Raw genomic sequence first — 23,122 nt, forward strand, 5'->3', positions numbered from 1 at the left:
AGAGAGAGAGAGAGAGCATCATGTGTTATAGTCTGTCTCATTTGGTTACTATCACCAGTACTTTCTCTCACTAGGTCAGTTTTACCACATGTATAAGCACAGTTCTACCATCACAGGAACTATTCATTTCCCTTGGCCTAATATTTTCTTACATGCACAATTACTGATGTATAGTCACCACTAATTAAGTCTCATGAAGTTACTTACACATATAAAATCACCATTTCTCAACACCCCCTTCTCTCTTAAAGCCACTTAGGTTACATCCCCAAGAATTCCCTATTTATAGCCTGTTACACAGTTCTAGTCTCCTCTGAATACATACAAAGGTACAGTACCTCAGACACCTCATCTTCCTCATGGAGTAATAAAATTCTTCTCAATCACCTTTCACCATGTTGACTCCTTTATTGACAAGGTAGTGTTTTGCTTTGAGACAGGGTTTCACTCTATAGCTTATGCTGGCTTCAAACTGATTATGTAGCTAGGCTAGTCTTGAACTCATGAACTCCTACTTCAGCCTCTTGAGTGCCAGAACTGGAGGTGTGAGCCACTATGCCCAGCAAAAAATTTCACATATATATATATATATATATATATATATATATATATATATATATATATATCTTCTTAGACACCTGGTCCATTCAGTCTCACCATCATTTTCCCTCAGTACCTTCTGATATACAAGGTCACTAATTCACAATTGCTACAAGGCTTTCATTAAGTCTTGTGTGATGAGTTTCCCATGTCCTGGTCAAACACACCACTGTTTTCCTCATACAGTCAGCTATCATGGATATATCTGTACACTGACTAGCCTTCAAGTTTCTCACATATCCTGATTGTGGTTATACAGTAGTTCACTGGTTCAGTCTCATTTTGTTTTCCATACATAAGGTTTCATTCAGTTTCATGAAATGTTTCAGACTTATATACTTCAGACACCATTTGGTTGTCAAGTTTGTCTCACAACTGCTGACTATGAGTCCTTGCTACTGCTGGTCCCATGGTCCTTTTCTCCTCCCACAGACAGGTTTGTGTATCAGCTCCTCAACCTCACCAGAACCTGTGGGGAAGCTGCAATTGTTAATTGCAAACCAGTCTGCACTCACTAGACTCAGGATCTCTCTCTCTCTCTCTCTCTCTCTCTCTCTCTCTCTCTCTCACACACACACACACACACACACACACAAACACACACGCTAGCCTTTCAGACTTTAGCAGCTACAGCCAATCTGCTTTGCAGACTTTCTCATGGTTTCTCTGAAACATTTCATACACATAGTCTCATACCTTGTGTCTTATCAGTCACTTCTTGGGTCTAGTGGTCATTATCTTTCACACAACCAATTGCTTACGCATATACTTCCATGACTTAATTTCACACAGAAACCACTCTCAAATGCTGAGGACTGCCTGCTACTAAACAGTGAGATTTTTCATCTACAAATGGTGGTCCTTGTCAACTTCCACCAGTTCCACCACACTTTCACCTATGGTTTTGGTCAGTTTATCCATGCTGTCTGTCATACCAGTCTGTCAATGATTAATTTGCAGTCCCCACTCCCTACTATAAACAATATGTATAAATCACTGCAGGTTTTTGGTCTGAGACAGGATCTTGCTATGTAGCCTAGACTGTTCTTAAATTCAAAAGACTTTTGCCCCAGTTTCTGCTGGGACTATAGGTATATGATAACACACCTAGCTCTTCTTACATAGTATCTAATAATTCATTCAGTCTTGGTTGAGTTTCTGAAATACAGCCACAACATCTCACATAGACAAAGTCAATTGCAGTTGGGACTGGAGGATTGACCTAGTCAATGAAACACTTGCTTTGCAGGCATGAGAACATACATTGGATCCTCAGAATGCAGGTACAAATTCCAGGCATAGAGAAGCACAAGCTTGCAATCCCAGAATTCAGAGGTGGAGAAAGGTGAATCCTTGATGCTTGATGGCCAGCCACTGTATTCCAACTGGTAAAGTCCAAGCCAATATGAGATCCTGTCTCAAAGGAGGAGGACAGTGTTCCAGAAGACAACACCCAAGGTTGTTGTCCAGTTGCCACACACAAGACAATACACACATATGCACAAAAATTTTTGTGGTCACACTTTTGGCCTGTCACACACAAACCTTTCAGTTTCTCTCAGCACACTGGTTATCAATCAGCAGTCTGTATCAGTGTATACGCCATCATTACTGTTCTTCACATACATTCATGTCTGTCATAGCTCATTCTGCTAACATCAGGAGAAAAAAAAACCCAACAGCTTTCATCAACACCTTTAAAAATATATATTTACAGGAACAATTCCCCATTCTCTGGGACTCTTAGAAAAAAAGGTCCATTTTGGGGAAGTAAAACAAATAGTGGAGACGAGTGTAGCACCGTCCCCCAAATCACCAGCCCCCAGGTCTTCAGGCCTGGTCTGGGCCAGTGCTGACAGGAGGTGAGCCTGGGAGTTTTTTGAATCCATTCCTTCCAGCCTAGAATTGATACAAGACAGGTTTCATGTTCCCCATTCCTCCCTCCCAACTCCAGGGACACTTAAAAGAGTCCTTTGCACCCGCCCGCAGGAAATTGGGGGGCTGGGAGGGAGGGAGCTGAAAATACACATTTGGTATAAAAAATAAACACTTGGGGTTGGCAGGAAGACCGCCTCCAAATCCCTTACTTCCCACCCACCCGCCTACCCACCCATCAGATATAGGAAGGGATGCTTCCCTCTTCCCTATTGAAAAGCCCCATTTAAAAATAGATTATACTATCAAAATGGAAGAAGATGGGAGACAGAGAGCCCTGGAGTACTGGCTGGAGGGGTCCCCCAGACGGGGACCACCATCCCAAAAAAACCCTCCATTGGGAGGTAATAGGCAGGCCCCCAGGGAATTTGGAGACAAAGGAATGGCTTCTCAGGTGAAGAACAAGAGGAGTATTCCTCCCTGGCTGAAAGCTTACTTGAGAAAGAACAAGCTGACTGAGAAGGTTGGGGAGGTAGCAATTCCTATGTGAACAGTGTGATTCTTCCTTGGCTACCACTCCCAAACCATTAAATCATACAAGTGCTTCCTGGACTCAGATATGGCCAGGAATAATAAAACAAAACAAACTAGCTCTTCAACCCATGTTGCAAAATAAAGACAGGGCACCCTCATCTCCCCAAGGGCAGGCTGAGAAATAAATAAAGGTCCTTCTCAAGCCATACCCTGATTGTCTTGTTTTAGGGAGAAAACTGGGGAAGAAATGGGAGAGATGTCTTACCCACTCTCCTAAAAGGGTTAGGCCAGATTCTTCCCAGTGGCCTTCAAAAAATAAATAAATAAACCGCCTCTACCATTCAAGTAGGAGACGTGTAAAGGCGGCCACTGGGAGGCTGGCAAAAAAGAAAGAAGTTGTCTATTTTGGGTGGAAGTTAGTGAAAGATTCTCTCTTTCCCAGGAATATCCACCCCACCACGACCAGAGCATGAGTCTGTCAGTTGAATTGTTTCTCCTTGAGATGGCTAGTTGGAGAGTTCAGGAGCATGGATGGAGGGACTCCAGAAAGGGAGTGGTGGTGGAGTCATGGCTTCTGGGGCCCTGGGGAGAGCACCACGGGGGTCGAGAGGCCATCCACGCTGATGGAAGGGATGTGCACCTGTGCGCTGCCACTGGATGGAAACTGGGGGAAGAAACAAGGAGAGGTCATGGATGACAACCATGCCGTCGACTCTCACCCTTTCCTGCAAAGAGGGAGAGAATCCTACCTGGAAGGAGAGCTTGGCTGGACTACGGGGTGCAATTGGACTCAGAGTGCTCCAGAAATGAATGCTGGGGGGCAGTGAGCTGGGTGTCAGCAGCACCGGGGTCTGTGGAGATGGAATGGCAGGAACTCAAGTGAACAGATGACAAGTATGGGAAGATAGAAGGAACCTACTTTCAGCCCCTCTACACATATCCCCCTCAGACTTCCATGGTCACACCTCAAAAGCTCACAGACCTAGAGTGTAACTATTAAGACCATGCCAATGACATCTCTCAATCTTTACAAAGATCACTCCTGCTAACCCCTAGGAGCCCACCTCCTGTTATTTAGACTTCAATGGGCAAGACTATCCACCAGATTCTACCTGTGCACTGCTCTCCCATCCAAGTACTAACCAGGTCCGACCCTGCTTAGCTTCTGAGATCAGACGAGATCGGGCACATTCAGGGTAGTATGGCCGTAGACCTGTGCTCTCCTCTCAAACCATGTAAGTGACCATCAGAAGAGCTCAACTTCCATCCATATAACTCACTAGGAAACCCAAATGCACAAATTCTAGGCCAAATAACTAGGCAGTTCTTCAGACGTACCCTCTAGAAGCAAATCCCATAGAAAGCCCTAGGGTGTTGGGCCACCACAAAGTCCTCAGACCTTCTCTTATTTTTTGAGACAGGGTTTCTCTGAGAAGCCCCGGCTGTCCTGGGACCCACTCTGTGTAGGCCAGGATGGCCTTGAACTCACACTGACATCCACCTGCCTCTTCCTCCCTAGTGTTGGGATTAAAGGTGTGAGCCACCACTGCCTGGCTGACCTGCCCTATTTAATTAGCTCCCCAGAGCAGCTAATTATACTTGCCAACAGTGCCAATGCCACCCAGCGAGGCTGGCAGCCCTTGTTCCTTTGCAAGGCACTCACCAAGGTATGTGTGGGTAGCAGGGATGGCGTCAGTGCTGGCCCTGGTGCCTGCAGACCAGAGCCTGTTCCTGATCCAGGAGTCCGTTCAGGTCCTGGGCTACCCAGCAGGCTTGGGCTAAGTGGAAGTTCCAGGTCCCGGGGCTTCCGGCCCTTCTGGGGTTGGGTGATCTCAGTGGCAGAGGCAGAGAGGCCACAAACCTGTGCTGTATTTTCCATTATGACAGCTGGGAGCCGAGCCAGAAGGCCTTCTGAGGGTGAGACTTCTGGTTCAGTTTTGACAGTTTCTGAACCAAAGCCTGCAGCCCCTACTGCTTGCAGTTCTTCCCTAGGTCCCTCCACTTTCACTTCTGGGGGCAGTGGACGGCCAAAACCTGGCTCCAGACTCAACTCTTCTGATTTCTGGTTTGGGGCCTCGGGTGGGGTCAGGATAACCTTGGAGAAGGATGGGCACAAAGGGAACACATAGGCTGTTAGTATGTAGAATGTTTTCCTGTGGGTCATCCAAGGATATCTCTAGGAAGATATATGATATTGGGGGCAAGGCTGTCCTCTAACAGGTCATGGGACTTAATGAAAGTGGAGATCCTCTGGGGCAGTGGCCCTGGGGTGAGCCAACTTGACAGGGAAGAGAGTCTAGACTAGACATATCACTGTCATTCATCCTCATACCCACATTAATCAGAAATTCTGGAAATGGGTCTAAGCAATCTATGCTTAAGGCCATCCTGGTGATTCTGATGAGTGTTAAAACATGGCAACCAGTGCATTGGATGTGCCCTGTAAGGGACTAATTGTACAAGAAAGGCATAACTCTCCTCATCCTTTTCTGAGGGAATTTGTGTCCCCACTTCTACCATTACATCGTTTAGCAGTACACCTATATCTATTCCACCAGTTCTGTGCTTCATTTCAGAATTTTGCATCCTTCCTCTCTAAGCCCTTTATTAAATTTCCAAATTCTAGTACTCACCTGCAGGGGCAGACCAGCCTCTTCAGCCTCCAAACAGGCTTCTATGGGGTTTGGACTGGTGCTCCTGCTCCCTGAGGGAGGTGCTGGTACTCCTGCAGGGGTAGTGTTGGGGAGCACTGAGGCAGGCCGAGGATGCAGAGGTGGTGGTGGCTGTGGCTGCAGGGACTGGATTGTGAAGGTAGAGTAGAGGCCCGAGCGCATGTATTCGTTCCGGCTGCTGCGTGCTAAACCACCTTGGCCTGCCATTCCCGCACCCTTGGGTGTTCCTGGCTTTCCAGTGGCAGTGTCCCCTGTGGCTGCATGGATAGCAGCAGGGGCCATTGCTACAGTCGAGGCTACAGACACTTCAGGCTGGGGTGGGCAGTCTTCAGTGGAGCACCCTGCAACCTCTGGGTAGGATACAAACTTGTAGACAAACTTCTGACCGCTCACCTTGCGGATGATATTCTGAGAAGTAAAGAACAGGGTGGAAGGAGGGTCTTGAGGACTGTTTCTCTTCTCCTGATATCTTTCTTCCCATTTGATCCCATTTCACTCATCTCTTTTTGGCTTGTGGATTCTTCCTCTCTGGCTATGCTTTCCTTTTTAACCCTTTCTATGTCTTCCCAGTTTCAACTCCTTCTCTGGGCCCTCTCAACAATTTTTTAGTGTCCTTCCCAAAATTTCCCTTATAAGTCTTCTTCTGTCACTCATCTTCATCCATCTAACTCCCCTTTTCCTGCTGGCTACATTTCACAAGGGACCTACTTAGGGGAGCAGGTGAGAACTAAGGACCTGGGCATAACAGAGTCAGGAATGTTAACAGAACTGTTCTGGAAATTAACAACAGCAATAGGAAAATGAAATAAGTGATATATACATGCCAGAAGAGACTGGGTTATTGTAGATGAATAGGGAGATAAAATGATTGATATAAAGGGGTTTTGTAACAATTTATTGATGGACTGTGTCAGGGAGGGGAAGTATGTGACTGACTGACTGAGGTGGCATAAGCATGCCATAGTACATGTAAAGATCAGAGGACAACTTGCAGAAGATGGTTCTCTCCTTCCAGTATGTAGGTCCCAGGGAATGAACTCAGGTGCTAAGCCATCTCATTGGCCAGATATAGTGGATCTTTTTAAAGCTAGTGATGCTGATATGGAGTAGAGTATTGGTTATCTGTTTTTGTTAACTCTAGTTTGGAGTCATCTGGGAAGAGGGAGCCTCAATTGAGAAAAAAATGCCTCTATTGGATTGTCTTTAGGTAAGTCTGTAGGCATTTTCTTACTGTGGGTGGTGCCATCTCTGCACAGGTGGTCTTGGGCTGTATAAGAGGTAGCTGAACAAGCTATGAAAGGCAAACCAGTAAGTAGTGTTCCTGCATGGACTTGGCTTCAGTTCTTGCCTTCAGGTTCCTATCCTGACTTCCCTCCATGAAGGAGTATAACCTGTAACATGAAGTAAACCTTTTCCTCCCCAAGTAGTTTCTTGTCATGGTGTTTATCACAGCAATAGAAAGCACAATAAGATGTCTGGTGTGGTGGCACATGTACTTGGGAGGCAGACGCAGGGGGATCTCTGTGAGTTCAAGGTTAGCCTGGTCTACAGAGTGAGTTCTAGGACAGCTGGGGCTACATAGAAAAAGTCTGTCTCAAAAAACCAAAAACAAACAAAACTCCCACAACCAAACAAAGCACACTAAGACAGAAAGTGGTACCAGAGGGGACTATTGCTGTGATAGACCTGACCTTGCTGTTTTGGAAAGGACTGTGGTAGCACCTGGATCTTTGGGCTGGGTGAGCTTACTGTTCACAGCTTCAAATGAGCTGTGGAGGGAACTTCGAAGATAATGCTGAGAGCAGAGCAGACGATGGAGGTCTGGCTTGTGAACTTTCAGAGGGATGTTTCAGAGTCCCCCATCAAAGTCTCTACAGGGTCCACTTATGTGATATTTGTTAAGTTGTGAGCATAGATCCCAGCCCCTCGCATCTATCCTAGCCCCCAGGTCTGAGAGTTGTATTGGTCTGGACTTCAAATCCCAGCATGCCAGGTCCTGACCCCTCCCTGGGGGGTTCAGAACCACTTCCACAGGGTACTTAAGTGAACTCCCAAAAGAGGAACATGTGGTCTCTTGTCCTTCCTTCTGGTGGTAGCAATCGTGGCCTCCTGGTTCCCCCTTGGGGACACCCGAGAGTGCAGGAATTGCATTAAACCTGGATATTTCTTGGTTTGTTTTGATTTGGCTTGATTGGGGTTTTTGCATTGGCAGAGAGCTCACATTAGGAAAAATTCCTAACATCTGGAGGTCCTACTGGGTAGAGCGCCTTTCCACGTGGCCCTAGGCCACGTGTCAAAAGCCCCTAGTCTACAATCTGAGCTCTCCACACCATGCTAAAACCGGCTCCTGGGCTACAGTGATGGCCTTTTGGTGAGTTCCTTTTTCTTGTCTATGCTATAGGGTTTTTGGGGGGACCCATTTGTACTTACTTTGTCGACTATCGGACTCTTGTTGAAGCTGCGAGCTTGCACCAAGAATTTGATCTCAGCAGCGGCTAGACCGGCAAGACCGAGTTTGGCTGAGGTGGGATTTGTTTGTTTTGGGAAGCTAAGCATTAAATTTCCACGGCCCTGTTGGGCTTGAGAGCTATTTTAGAGGACACACTGTAATAGACTTAGGCCACTTGGTTGGGCACAGACTTTAAAATGGGCACTTGCAGTTCAAAGCCAGATCCGCTGTCTCCCCTGGACACCTCTTAATCTTTTTAAATTGAGACTGTCCGATACCATCTGTCCCAAATGGCTAATTTCCCTATGCACTAAGATTTGGCCTCAACTGTCCTCTGGGACCTTGAAACTTTTTGCCGTCATAAAGACAAATGGACAGAGCTTACAGATGTTCATAGTTTTTTGGGCTCTGCGCTCTAGCCCCTCCCTTAGTAGTCAGTGTCTTGCAGCACCATGCTGCCAGAGGCACTGGCCCCTCCCCACTCCCTCAAGCCCACACTACCCAACCCCCTCCTATGGAGCAACCTTCTCCACATTCTTCTCCTTCCCCATCTACCCCCTCCCTTGGTTCAAAGTCATCTTTCACCTTACCCACCTTCCCCTCCCCCTCCTCCCTCATCTTCCTACCCTCTGTGCTCTGGGCTAGCCCCTCCCAATCCTCCCCATGTTCCCTTTTCTCTTCCAGATCTCTCTCAGAAGCTGTGAAAAAGTAGGAAAAAGGTTCCTTTTCTACTAATCCTTTTGCTTACCCATTTTATTTCTCGGTCAGTACCAGATATTAGGAAAGAGTTAAGGTTGAGGATGGTCCCCAAACCCCTATATGGGAATTGGTGAAAATGGCCTTTACAGTTTTAATGCCTGAGAAGCTGAGTCTTCCCGAAAGACAAAGCTACAACAATCTACAGGACCAGGCCTTAGCAACTGCCCGAAGGTCGCAGGAAGGGGGACAAGGGAAGCCAACCACAAGGCTCTGCTTTGATAGAGCCCAGCCTAAGTCAACCTCACAGGCAAGCTGTTTCAAGTGTGGCCTAAATGGTACGTGGCATGATATTGCACTAAGCCTCCTTCAAGGCCATGCCCTATCTGCCAGCAACCTGGACACTGGAAATCACAATGCCCCCATGCAGGCTTGTCTTCTATGCTTCGCCATGGAAGTCCAGCCTCACCAACATCGGCAAGTGAAACTGTGCCAGCCTTCGAACTTCTCAGTTTTGCAGAGGGTTGACACTGCCCAGACTTGTTTTATCCCATAACCCTATCTGAGCCTAGGGTAAAGCTGCAGGTAGCAGTAAGTCCATTACTTTTATTCTTACTCAGGCCTTATGTTCCCCTCACCAGTTTCAGTTACGGAGGTAGACAGGACCCACTTAAAACTTTGCCACTGCCCTGCATTCTTGCAGGACAATTTTTCTCTCATTCTTTCTTAGTGATACCTGCTTGCCCAGCACCTTTACTGGGTAGAGATATCCTTAGCCGCTTCCCCAAAGCTTTGTTCTGCTTCTTGGAGCCCCCTTTTGACCCCACCGATGTCCGAGATCATATTTTACAGGTTCACTCCTCCTGCCAGACGTGTGCCCAGGCCAACCCACAAGGGGCTCTCCACATATGTCAGTCTCTACACCAGCTTTGCGGACACCAACCACACCAACCAGGTGAAGATTGGCAGGTTAATTTCACCCATATGCCTACTCATAAAAAAAACTCCGTTATCTCTTAACATTTGTGGACGCTTTTACAGTATGGATAGAAGCGTTTCTGGTCTCCAGATGGTGCAGCTGGAGAAGCAGAGCTTTCCCAAAGAGCCTAAAAGATCCTAAGTGAGTCCCAGATGCCAGATGTTGAGCTATAGGATTTAATTTAGACTACTGGAATTTGGTCTTGTTTTGATTTGATTGTAAGCGGTTCTTCCCTTTTGGAGTAAAAGTAAGAAAGTATTTAACTTGCTTCTTACTTTATAGGACCTCATAGTTGAGAAACATTGGATATTTAAAAAAAAAATCAAACCTTTAAAGTGTTTAAGACTCTGGGACTTTTAAAGTTATATGATGTTTTATACTGTGATACTGATATTAAATGACATTTTGAGAATAAAGAGGCAGGCGGATCTCTGTGAGTTTGAGACCAGCCTGGTCTACAAGAGCTAGTTCCAGAACAGGCTCCAAAACCACAGAGAAACCCTGTCTCGAAAAACCAAAAAAAAAAAAAAAAAAAAAAAAATTAAAGATTATACTTTAATAGTGATGTATTGGTGTGTCAAGTTCACAAAATGGTCAAATGTCCTGGTTAGTTTTTGGTCAACTTGATATAAAGTAGAGTAACCTAGAAAGGAACCTTAATTGAGAAATACTCCATCAGATTGCCCACAGGCATGTCTGTGGCGGCATTTTCCTGATTAATGATTTAATATAGTAGGGTCCAGCATACCACCCCTGGGCAGGTGGTCATAGGTTGTATAAAAAAGCATGCTGAGTGATTCATCTGGGAGCAAGCCAGTTAGTAGCCTTCCTCTATGGCCTCTGCTTTAGCTCCTGCCTCCAGGTTTTTGACTTGAGTTCTTCTCCTGGCTTCCCTCAGATGGACTGTGACATGGAACTGTAAGGGAAACAAACCCCTTCTTCTCCAAGTTTCTTTTAGTTATTGTGTTTATCCCAACAAGAAAATCAACTAGGATAGAAATATCACTAAAGAGGACAGGCAATGTTTCATTATTAGTACTGTTCTGGATATTTAAGCTAAAGCAATAAAAAAACGAGGTAACTAGCAGTAATTAGAGAAGAGCATGAGAAACTGGTGTAAGCATGAAGAGGGTAGCAAGGTTTGCTTGGGTGGGTCAGAGAGCATGCTTTGTGGTATCTTATGACACTGTACAGACAGTTTTGTGTGTCAACTTGATACAAGATAAGAGTCACCAGAGAGGAAGGGGCTTCAGTTGAGGAAATTCCTCCTTGAGATCCAACTGTAGGTTATTTTCTCATTTAGTGATCAATAGGGAAGGGCCCAGTCCATGGTGGGTGGTATCATCCCTAGGCTGCTGGTCTTGGGTTCTATAAGGAGGGCTAAGCAAGCAAGGGGAAGCAAGTCAGTAAACAGCTCCCCTCCATGGCCTCTGCATCAGCTCCTGCTTCCAGAATCCTGTTCTGCTTTGAATTTCTGTCCTGGCTTTCTTCAGTGATGAATAGCAATGCCAAAGTATAAGCCTAATAAACCCTGTCCTCGCAAGGAAAGTGATATCTTGATTGAGGGAGCCATTGTGGGGTTAGCAAGAAACCTGGCTCTAGAAAATTTCCCAGGAATCCACAAGGATGACCCCACCTAGGACCCTAAGCAATAGAGGAGAGGGTGCCTGAACTGGCCTTGCCCAGTAGTCAGACTGATGATTATCTTAATCTATGTCACCATAGAAGCTTTGTCCAACAACAGATGGAAACAGAGGCAGAGTCCCACATCAGAGCACTGGACTGAGCTCCCAAGGTCCAGTTGAAGAGTAGAAGGAATGAGAATAAGAGCAAAGAGGTAAAGATCATGATGGGTTCACCCACTGAAACAGTTTTCCTGAGCTAATGGGTGGTACGGGAGAATTGTTTGTATTCTGTCAATCATGTTTTAAATAAATGCTGATTGGCCAGGCAGAAAATATAGGCAGGAAAACCAGACAGGAAGTAGAAATGATGTAATGAGAACAGGAGAATTCTGGGAAGGAGGAAGTTGATACCTCCCACTCCTGCCCAGATCACCGAAGCAACAGGATGTGATCTGCAACCACTGAAAAAGGTACTGAGCCACATGGCTAACTTAGATCAGAAAAATGGGTTAATCAAGATGTGAGAGTTAGCCAGTGAGAGGCTAGAGCTAATGGGGCAATCAGCTTATAATTTATGGAGACCTATGAGTGATTTTCTTTGGGGCCTAACAGTTGTGGGGTACCAGGCAGGACAGAAACCCAAACAAACAGGACCCTCCATGTTACAAATGGGAGCTCACCAGTTCTAGCTAGACTGGGAAGGAACAAGCTTAGGACCAAACTAGTGTGGTTGACAGTTGCATGGTGCAGACTGAGGGCCACTAGCAGTGGCACTGGGATTTGTCTCTATTGCATGTACTGGCTTTTTGGGATCCTATGCTCTTTGGAGGTATACCTTGCTCAGCCTAGATGTAGTAGAGAGAGCCTTGGACCTTCCACAAAACAAAGTGCCTTACCCTCTCTGAGGATTAGGGGGTAGGGATGGGGTGGGAGGGGGGTGTAGTGAATGGGAGGAGGGGAGGGAGTGGGAATTTGGATTGGCCTTTTTAAAAATAATAATAATAATAATAATAATAATAATAATAATAATAATAATACTAAAAACCCTGTCCTCCCCAGCTTGCTCTTTGGTCAGGAGGTTTTGTCACAGCAATAGAAACCCTAACTAAGAGAGACACATATGGTTTGGAGGGTTCCAGGGATGTCCTGGTGGTCTCAGAGAGGACCAGAATGAGGTAGTCATTAACACTGCTTTAGAGGTTTGAACCGAAAGAGTAATGTATGAAACTGGAATATATGCCATAAACTTTCAAGTACACAAAGCACAGGTGAGAATTACTATTTTTTTGGGGGGAAAGAGGAACGAGGAATCTGGGAACGCTAGGTATTTTGGTGGAAGTCTTAATGCTGGTCAAGTTATTTCGGAGTATCCTTATATTTTTCAGAAGAGGAATGAAAAGGGATAATTATTAATATTGTTTTGAAGGTATATACTGAAGAAATATGAAATAATTAGTATAAATATTGGGGGAGAGGAAATATAATACAGATCTGGGAGTCTAAGAATGTAAGATGAGATAATCTAAAATTTGAGCTGCAGTAGTGATATAGACACTGAAGTGTTGTTCTAGGAATCTAAGAGGAGTTGGCTTGGAGCTGGCACTACATGTTATTCTGGAGCATTTAGTTAAAGGCAAAGACCTGTAAGCCTAGCACTCAGGAGACTAAGACAAGAGGAATGAGAGTTTGAGGCCATCCTCCGTAACACCAAGAGACCTGCTTCAAAAATAAAAATAAAATAAAGGAATAGGAGAAAACAAAACAATTGATTAAAGATATTGGGGTTTCTAGAAAATGAAGTAAGGAATGTTAGTATTATAATTTCAGGATGATTTTGAGTCTAGGAATAAGAATATGTATTGTTTTATAGTGAGAGAAGATTATATATAAAGTAACCAGGGGAACCCACAATTGGTCTGAGGGTTCCAGAAAACATAATTATCTCAAAGCCTGCAGGAAACTAGAGGATAGGTCAAAATTTGATAAGTTTTAATATTGTTTTCAATGTTATAGCTACAGTAACTGGGACAAAAAATGGAATTTCTAGGCCAGAAGTATAATTCCAGGAATTGGGGGGTAGGAGGCAGGAGGACAGTGAATTTGAGGCCAGCTTAGGCTACGCAGTAAGTTTCAGACAAATCTATACTACGTTGGGAGACCCTGCCTCAAAAGGAAAAAAAAAATCAGAAAATAGTTTTCTGGTTTCAAGGGTTTCCAGTCTTGGTTTCTGAGGCCATACCTTGTCATAGTAGTACCGCAATGCCCGGCTGAGCTTGTCATAATTCATGTTGGTCTTGTTCTTGCGCAGCCCCCATAGTCGGGCCACCTCCTCTGCATCCACCAACTTAAATTCACCACCATCCCGTGAGGTCCAAGAGATGATGTGGCCATTACCTTGTTCTCTCAAAAGCTGCAGCAGAAACTGCCACAGCGTCACAGATGGGTCCATCACTAGGGAAGTGCTCACGCCATTCCAGAGGTACCTGGAGGACAGCAAAAATGATTTCTTTCTTGTTACCTTGTCTCCACCTCTGTTTCCAAATCCCACTACTATTCCCTAAACAGTCTCCTAAACTCCCTTATATAGCTTTGGATGCCTCTTGCATTTCACACGTGGGACAAAAGCGAGTTAAAAGAAAAGATATTTATGTATGTCTGTGTGTATGTGAACATGTGTATGGGTGCCAAGGGAGACCAGAAGAGGGCAATGGATCCCTTGGAGCTAGAGTTACAGCCACTTATGAGCTGCCCAACATGGGTTCTAGGAATTGAGCTCTGGTTCTCTGTGAGAGCAGCCAGCACTCTTTACCACTGAGCCATCAGTTCAACCATGACAAATATGTATCATTAGGAGCTAGAGGGAAGACAGGATAATACAACCTGAGTCCCAAAGAGTTCCCATATCCTAGAGTCTGACTATGTTATGCTACATAGCAAAATGGAATTTTAAATGAAATTAAGATTACAGACCTTAAGATACAGCAAGAATTCTGGTTTTTATTTGAGGTCAGCTTCACTGTATGAGCTCTTTTAAGAGCAGAAAAATAAGGCTGAAACATTAGAGGCAGAATGGCAGGAGAGGCAGTAGATTTCAAACATTGAGGGATTTTTCCTGCCATCCCTGAATCTGGAGAAGGCTCCAAGACAAAGAAGTTGGGCAGGTTCACAAATCGGGAATGACTCTCCACCTACAGCCAGGAAGGAAATTTCAATATCACAACTCAAAAGACAACCTGAATGAACAGGCAACAATTCTCTAAAAAGGACTAAAGTCCTGCCAAGACAATAATGTTAGCCTGGTGAGAACAGTGTTGGATTTCTGAGCTACAGAACTATCAGATGATAAATGTGTAATTATTTTAAAAAGACAGTGTCTTATTATGTAGCTCAGGCTGGTCTTGAATTTCTGTCTCAGCTTGCTGAGTACTGGGCTTAGAGGTGTGCATCTATGCACCTACACAAGTCTGTAGTTTTAAGGAGATTAAGTTAGAGATAATTTATATAGCAGTACTAGAAAACTAGTGAAATGTCCTTGACTTGACTCTAACAATCTTCTACCCCATTAACTTTTTGAGGGTGTGCCTTTTGCTAGGCCCTTGTAAACACTGTTCACTGCATATGGGGCTCCTTTCCTGTAGTGCACAGTCATCTTCCAAAAAAAAAAAAAAAAACCCACTCAAAGTTCAAGTCAGGTTTATGAAGCCTTCTAAAACTGAATACCTACACTTTTCTGTCCCTCAATGGTTTAGACTTAAAAAAAAGATTTATTTATTTACTACATATACAGTGTTCTGTGTGCATGTATGCCAGAAGACACCACTGGATCTCATTATAGATGGTCGTGAGCCATCATGTGGTTGCTGGGAATTGAACTCAGGACCTCTGGAAGAGCAGCCAGTGCTCTTAACCTCTGAGCCATCTCTCTAGCCTCGGTTTAGGCTTTTTAAAAAATGTTTTCTTGATGAGCACATATTTATTATACATAATAATGGGTTTCATTATAATATTTCCATTGGAACCATTTTGATTACATTCACCTCCATTACCCCTAGCCTGTTTCCCTTCCTTCCCACTGATCACCTTCCTCTTCCCGCCTAGGCCTCTTTGTATTTTATGACTTTTTATGATCCAATCGGTTTCAGCAGAGTCACAGGGGTGTGGGTTTGTTTTCAGGAGCACAGATGTCTTATCAGTGGCTATGTCACTTAAGAAAATGTCTCTCCTTCTTCCAGTAAACATTAAAGTCCTATAGACCCTCAGGAAATCGTGGGGCCATATGAGTCCTTGTTTTGCCATGTTGCTGTTTTGTGACAGGGTCTTATGTAGTTCCTCCTTCAACAAACCCTACCAGCGTATGCCACCACAACCATCTGTAATGAGATCTGGTGCTCTCTTGAGGAAGAGACCTGGACAGGCCTCCTCATCAACTTAGACTATAAAACCCAATATGGACAAGTTCAACAGAACCACCATATACGGGCTGCCCATGCATGTTTCAGCATTACCAGGGCATACATTTCATTCATTCATTCTTATGTAGTTCAAGTGGTCTTCAAACTCTTGATGCTATTGCCTCCATCTCCTGAGTGCTGAGATTATACATATCAAGAATACATGGCTGCCGCTTCTTTCTGAAGTGCTAGAGACCAACTCCAGGGCCTCATGCATGTTAAACACATGTTTTTATCACAGAGCTTCACTATAAACCTATGTCTTTCTTTAAACAAACATGTAAACTATTATGTTAGGCACTGCTCTAAGCATAAAGGCTGGTCTACTGGACAATCAGCCTCAGTCTAATGCTAGACTTCTATGTTTTGAATCCTTGTTCTGCCAGTTATTAACTGTGTGATCCTGGCCAGATTCATTAACCTCTCTGTACCTCAATTTTTTTTTCATTTGTGAAATAGGGACAGTGACATACCCATCTATAAAACAGACACTATGCACCATTATCATTGTGTGAATTAAATATAACCTGCTTGGGGTAAAAGCTTTAAGAATTTTCTAATTTGTTCAAAGGTCCTTTTCCTGCTATCTCTAAATCCAAAAAGCTCTAAGAACTTTTGTAATGCTTTTGGCAACAAAACATGATTTGAAAGAAAGCAAGGCCCATTCTGGTTTTTATTGATCCTGCTTAGTGTGAATGTTCATGCATTCTGCTGCAGAGATCTAAAAGCAGCTGGTGACAGAGCTGCTGAAGATATTATGTAACGTATCATATGTGCACCCTGCTACCTTTCTAAACTGAAAAATTCACAATTCTGAAATACATCTGGTCTCTGGGGTTTTGGATAAAGGCATGGGCTGTTATTTTTATAGGCACTGACTCACTTATTTCTCATCCCAACTCTGGAAAGTAGGCATTTTTCCTTTTGGAAAGGACATATTCTTATTGTAATATCACTAATTTATATACAAGTCACCTAATTTATATACTGAGGCAAGAGATGTCCAAGTGACTTCACTATGCTACACTGCTGTAGGTGACAGACAGTTCCTGCATTTGAACCAAATTTAGTCCAGGGATCTAAGTGTTTTGTTGTTTGTTTATGTTTAGAGACAAGGTCTCACACAGTCTATGCTAGCCTAAAACTTGCCATATGGAGGATGACCTTGAACTCCTGATTTTCCTGTTTCTACCTCCCTGTGACTGAACTTACAGGGATGGGTCACCATGACCAGCTTCAAAGGATCTGAGCATTTAACCACCTGCACAGGTTTGCATCAGGTCCTCTGAGTATATATTACACCTTACAGTTCAGTGTTTTTATGGGATTCCTTAGTGTTTAAACAAATGAGTCCCTGTTTCTTGGGTCTTCTCTTGGGCTATTTCTTTCTGTTTGTTTTGCCCAGTTGCAATGTGTTAAATGTGTTAGTTTTTGTTTTGTTATAATTATTAACCCTTAGAAGCCTGTTTCTTTTCTTTTCTTTTTTTTTTTGAGATAGGGTTTTTCTGTGTAGCCCTAGCTGTCCTTGAACTTCCTCTGTAGACCAGGCTGGCCTCTGCCTTCTGAGTGCTAGTATTAAAGGCATATGCCACCACGGCCCGGCTTCCTGTTTGTTTTCATTTTGTTTTTATTTTTTTGAGACAGGGATTCTCTGTTTAACATCCTCGATGCCCTTAGGCTGGCCTTGAACTCACAGAGGTGTACCGCCTCTACCTCTGAGTGTTGGGATTAAAGGTGTGCACCACCACGCTTGTTTTGCCTGTTTGTTTTCTTATGAGAGTGGATCTGAGAAATGGGAAGGAATTAGTGGGAGTAAGAAGGAGGGGAAACCATAAACAGAATGTATATTATTTGAGAAAAAAATCTATTTTCAATAAAAGGAAGAACAAAGCAAATCAAAATATTACTTCAAATGATTACTCTTTTTAGGCATGCCCTGAAGAGGAAGGATGTTTCCTGTCATCCCATTACTGTTCTTTCCAGTAAGCAAACTGGAGCTAACCTTGAACCCTCTAGTCCCTGATGGGACTCCATCAACCAGCTGTCCACCTGGCTGGGACTGTTAGGTTAAGAATAAACCTTCTAAGGTTTTGAAGAACTTATGATTTATATCTATAGCTTTATTCTTTAATCTGAATTAAATTAAAGTATGATTGTCTCATATGTCTGAGCTAGTTCAAGGTTCATTTAGCAGGCACAGTGTTAGGCAGCTATCCAAATTACAGTGCCAAAGAACAGTGGATCAGAGTCCCCTCCTCAGAGCTTTAAAAGACTAAAATATACCCAAGACTGACTTCTTTCAGAGGCCGAGTCCAGTGTGACTCCTAGTGGCGAAGACAGGCAACTTCACCACCTCTTCTGAGCTATGCTAAAATCCAGCAGCTGAGTGAAAGCTGCCCAATTAGTGGGCAGCCTGTCAGACAGGGGGCTGAATTTGATTATTGCTTTTCTCGCACAACTCCTAATGAGAATCCTTGTCACCTGCCCTTCTTAGAAGGTTTTCCTTTTGCTCCTCACCTCATTTACTGGATGCCCCAAAACAGCTTAGGACACAACAGAGAGGAATTCCTGCGTGCTAGTATAATTCATACATTCAATATCTCCAAAAAGAAGAAAACACAACACAATACAACCGCCCTCCAAAAGGTGGATTGTATTATTACATCCATTTCTCAGACAAGTAAGTGTGGAGCTAGTAGTTAAGTAACTTGCCTAAGATCTCATCATTGGATGAGATGTTGAATGCTGGATAAATTCTGACTCAGCATCCCTAGCTACTCAAGGCCGGTTCTCTATGAAGAAAATATAGACGGGCAAGATCCCAGAGTGACAATGCTGTGAGTAGGACAGGCTTCCCTGAGGAAGTGACATTTGAAGGAGGGGTAGTAGCAAGTCATATTGATGTCCACGGGAAGGATAATTTTGGTAAAGGAAATCACATATACAAAAGCTCTGAAGTGTCTACCTGAGGTATCATGGTTCCTAGGATAATTCTCACTTTCTGAGACACACAATGTTCTCTGCCAGGAGTGTCATTTCCTCCCAGGACTAATTCTATCGTACTCTCAAGTTCTAGTCCCTAGCAGGTAGAATTAACTTTTCCTCTGCACAATCCAATGCATGGAGTAACTTGCTTGTCCTTGCAAATTTGTTCTGTCTTGGTCTTCACAGCCTCACATTCTGCCCTGTTCTGTCTGTGTGGCTTTGAGCAAGTTGCTCAACTTTTTACGTCTAGTTGAACATCTGTAAAACAGGGTATTTTACTCTCAAACCAAAAAAGAATTTTAAAAAAGTATGCCTTCCCTCAAAGGCTTTTTATAAGGATTCAACATGCCAATATATGTAAAAGACTTAGAAAAGTGTCTCTAGAACATGGTAAACACTCAATAAATGTTAGCCCTTAGGTTGTGTGTCATCCTTCCCCCCCCACCCCGCATCTGGCTCTGTTCATACTTTGTCTTTTGCCTCCCCCCCCCCCCGCTTCCTGCTGACTCTTTTCCAGCCACACTGGCTTTGGACATGCAGGTACAATGTGACTTTATGGTCTTTGTACTGAGTGCTCTTTCTGGTACACTCTTCCTTTACACATTATGGATTCATCCTCTGTTTCCTTCAGGCCTCAATTCATGAGTCACATTTCCAAGTGTAGCCTGCCTTGTTCCAAGAGTATCAAACATCTTGATACTCCAGTCCTATTTGCCCCACTTCATGTTTGTTCCTTAGCATTTGTATAATACACTATTTTTACCTATTTATACAGTCTGTCTTCTTTACTTTTAGTAACACCTGCTTCCTATGTGCAGGGATTTCTGCCGTTTTGCTTCTCCATATCGCCAGCATCTAGAATGAATGGCTGGTTGGTATTCACTAGGTGCTTAGAAAATATCTGTCAACATTTAAATAATCCCAACAAGTATCTTAATTCTTACATCCCCTTTCTTCTTTTATTTGTTGCCATATTGATATCTGGGATATAATTTTCATATTCAATTTTGTGACAGGATCTTACTCCATAGTCCAGGTTAGTCTGAAACTCACTATATAGCCCAAGTTAGCATTTACTTCCTGAAAAATCTCTCTTGGTCTTCCATGCTGGAAATACATAGTTGTGAATCACCCAAGCACAGCCTAGATAGATAACATCTCCTCATTTATTTGTGCACCAATTCTTTCAAGCACCTACTTTAAGAAGGCACATTTTTAGATAAAGAATGATCACTGAGTAAGTAGATAAAATCTCTAAGTACCCATAGGACCTCCATTCTGAGGAAAGGCAGACAATATAACGATCTGTACAGCATTTCTAACGGTGACAGAGTAGAAAAGAACAAAGCAAGCAGGAGACCTGAACCCTGCTGGGTGTGCAAAATCAGATGGTCAAGGGGAGGGGTGGGTGTTGACTACTTTGCTTTCAACAAAGTATCCTTTGAAACATGTGCCTTTATATAGTATAATCCAAGTACCAGTGGGGCAAATACATGTTTTACTGAAAGAACACTACCCAGATGCAAAGACAGAAAAGTGTTCACTGCAACATCTGTTCTATTTGTGTCTTTTCATATCACCGGCATCACATTTCTATTAACACACCCTTTACACTCACCTTAGCCACAACTCAAATGGCATTCCTAGAAACATCTTTAGTGTGTTCCCTGCACAGTGTGGTAAAATTCTTTTGAGAATGGCACCTGAACAGAGCCTAGGAAGTTACCATACAGAAATGTGGGCGTAGTGTTAAGGGAGAAAGAAGAGCTAATGCAAATACCCTGAGGCTTGCCTGTACCTGCTGCTTTTGAGAAGCCATGAAGAGGAGGCCAGCATGACTGTACCATGGGGTCTGAAAGGGGAGGTGAAGGAGCTAAGTACATATTTTCTCTTCACACTGGAAAGGATTATAGTTCCTGCCTCCCCTCTTTCAGTCCAGTACAGGGAAAAAGTAGTTACACCATTCATGTAAAGTCATAGCACTGCTGGGACTGGGGGTTGATGGGTTTTGAGACCAGTGTGGAATGGAGATAGCTCTGATGCAGAAGAGCAGGAACAAAAACCTGGTAATTGGCGCTAATCTGACTGTTAAGGAATGTGTCCTCATGTGGGATGCAATGAGGTAGAGGGGGCACTTCGAAAATGTTTCTTGTTTTAAGTAGTTATTGGACCATTTCTGACTAAGGCTTTTAACCTCCATATGCCCCAGTTTCGTCAGTAGCCTGTCTCACAAGGCTGTGATGAGGACTAAGCAAGCTGGAGACTATAGTACACTCAGCAAGTGTAAAGTGGAAAGGTTAGCTCTGACTGTCACTAACATCAGTACCACTACTGTACTTGAGAACTGTATCAAGGCAAAATGTCTAAGTGGTTAAGAGTGTCTATGAGAAAATATATAAAGTATACAGTGTTAGTCCCTGGGTTTCAGAAGTACACAGGATCGCCTAAGAGATGGGGCAGGGAAGATTGATCGAACACATGGAGAGGAGGAGGGAAAAAAATCGCAAGGCCTATCTTCCTCGGGGACAGATTGCAAGCACTGAACTCAGACGAATATGAGAAATACAAACACTGAGGTGGCAGGATGCTACTGAACAGATCTATCACAAAAGGAGGGAGATATGGTTTAAGCTGACTCCTATACAATAGCAGAGAAGAGCCTCACATAATGATTAAAATGAGGGACAGGACAAGGCCATAGACTGGGCTGCCGAAAATGGAAAGAAAGAAAGAAAAAGCACTAAACTGACCCATTGTTAAAAGGAAGCAGCTCAATGGCTATAGTCTACAAATAAGGGAGAAAAGTTAGGGTAGTGATAACTAGAGTGATGTGAATGCAGCCATGCAGACTAACCCACAGTAAGATGGGGGCAGCGGGAGGAGGTGGGTAAAGTCATGGGTTTATGCACTGGGGATTCAAGGGGGCAGAAATATAAACTCAGGTGGACTGACTGTTAAACAAACATTGTGTCCCTGGAGGGGGTACAGTGCCACGAACTGATTCACTACAACAAAACATGAGAGGCTCAATAAACAAGGCCACAGAAAGATCCCCTTAAAGTTGAGGCTAGGAGAAATGCAAACACTTGAGAAGCATCTACTACTAAAGGAAGACTGGACAATGCAACAGACTGGTTTCCAGTAAGTGGGGGTTGGGGAGGGCAAGACATGGACGAGTCCATTAAGTTGGGGTGAGGAAAAACATCGATCCATTATACAGACACAGTAGGAGGTTAGGCCACACTCAGATCCACTGTAAGTGGCAAAAGGAGCTGGAAATGCACACACAGGGGAAATCAGTTGGTGGCAGTGGAGTCGAATAGCAGCAGGCTGGGCCAAGCCACATCCTAAGCGCGGGGGCGAGGATACATGGGGTCATGGACGGCGCCCTCCACCTTGTGGGCCTGGGGCTCACCTGCGTGTGGCGCGGCGGTGGCGGCGGCAGCTCCGGGGGGCGGGGGCTCCATACGAGGCCCCACCGCCCCCCAGGCCCGAGTTCCAAGGCGGTGGCGGTAGCGGGCGGCGGGAGCAACAGAGGCGGCAGCGGCAGCACCCAGAAGCCGCCCCTGCGTTTCCCCTCCGCTCACGTGGGCCCTCAGAGGAGGAGCTGAGCGTCCTGTTGTTTGCTGATTGGCCAAAAAGTCAAGGATGTAGGCACAGCTTCAGGGCCCGGTGGTGGAATCCTAACAGAGCTGTGACACGATTGGCTTGAAGGGGATTGATGGACTGCGGGTGGCCAACTAGAGAGGCGTCGGGCGGCACTTATTCTTCACCCTGATTGGGTCGACGACTGGTAGCCAAGTGGGCAAGTGCCAAGGTTGGGGGAGGAGGGCGCCTGGTTCACACCGATTGGCCTAAATGAGATTGATGGCAGACAGTCCCAGAGGATGGAGGGGCGGTGGATGGGTTCTGTTTTCAGCTGATTGGTGGAGACACCGAGACAGCTGCCAAAACACCAAAGTAGGTGGTGCTGCACACCATGCGGTTCAGCGGAAACGGGACTTATTTAGAATGAGGAATAGCAGTAGGGTAGGGCTTGACTCTATGAAGGAGGGTAGGGTAACGCTGTGGTAATTAGCTAGGCAAGACGAATTTAGAATCCAGCAGAGGTAGGAGGACTGAATGGCTGCCAGGGAGTTGAGGGGTGGAAATTAACTGTCTACAAGGGCAGGGTCAAATTGCAGCCAGTTATAAGGGTGGAACTTGGTTCTTAGTTATCTAAGACTAGACTCTAGGTTATAGGGCCTGTAGCAAGA

The 23,122-nt window shown here is 44.4% G+C and overlaps 1 protein-coding gene across 1 annotated transcript; it reads right to left on the reverse strand.

Moving 5' to 3' along the window:
* Window positions 1–1,671: 1,671 nt before the first annotated feature.
* Elk1 (ETS transcription factor ELK1) lies at window positions 1,672–22,730 on the reverse strand. Its single transcript, XM_057760210.1, has 6 exons — window positions 22,282–22,730; window positions 13,670–13,913; window positions 5,643–6,089; window positions 4,673–5,104; window positions 3,759–3,860; window positions 1,672–3,673 (listed from the first exon to the last, which is right to left on the reverse strand). Exons 2-6 carry the CDS (start codon window positions 13,877–13,879, stop codon window positions 3,575–3,577), a joined length of 1,290 nt encoding a protein of 429 aa, XP_057616193.1. The 5' UTR covers window positions 13,880–13,913; window positions 22,282–22,730; the 3' UTR covers window positions 1,672–3,574.
* Between the last annotated feature and the right edge of the window lie 392 nt (window positions 22,731–23,122).

The sequence above is a fragment of the Chionomys nivalis genome, chromosome X (genome assembly GCF_950005125.1).
Source record: "Chionomys nivalis chromosome X, mChiNiv1.1, whole genome shotgun sequence".
In the NCBI taxonomy this organism is placed as follows: domain Eukaryota; kingdom Metazoa; phylum Chordata; class Mammalia; order Rodentia; family Cricetidae; genus Chionomys; species Chionomys nivalis.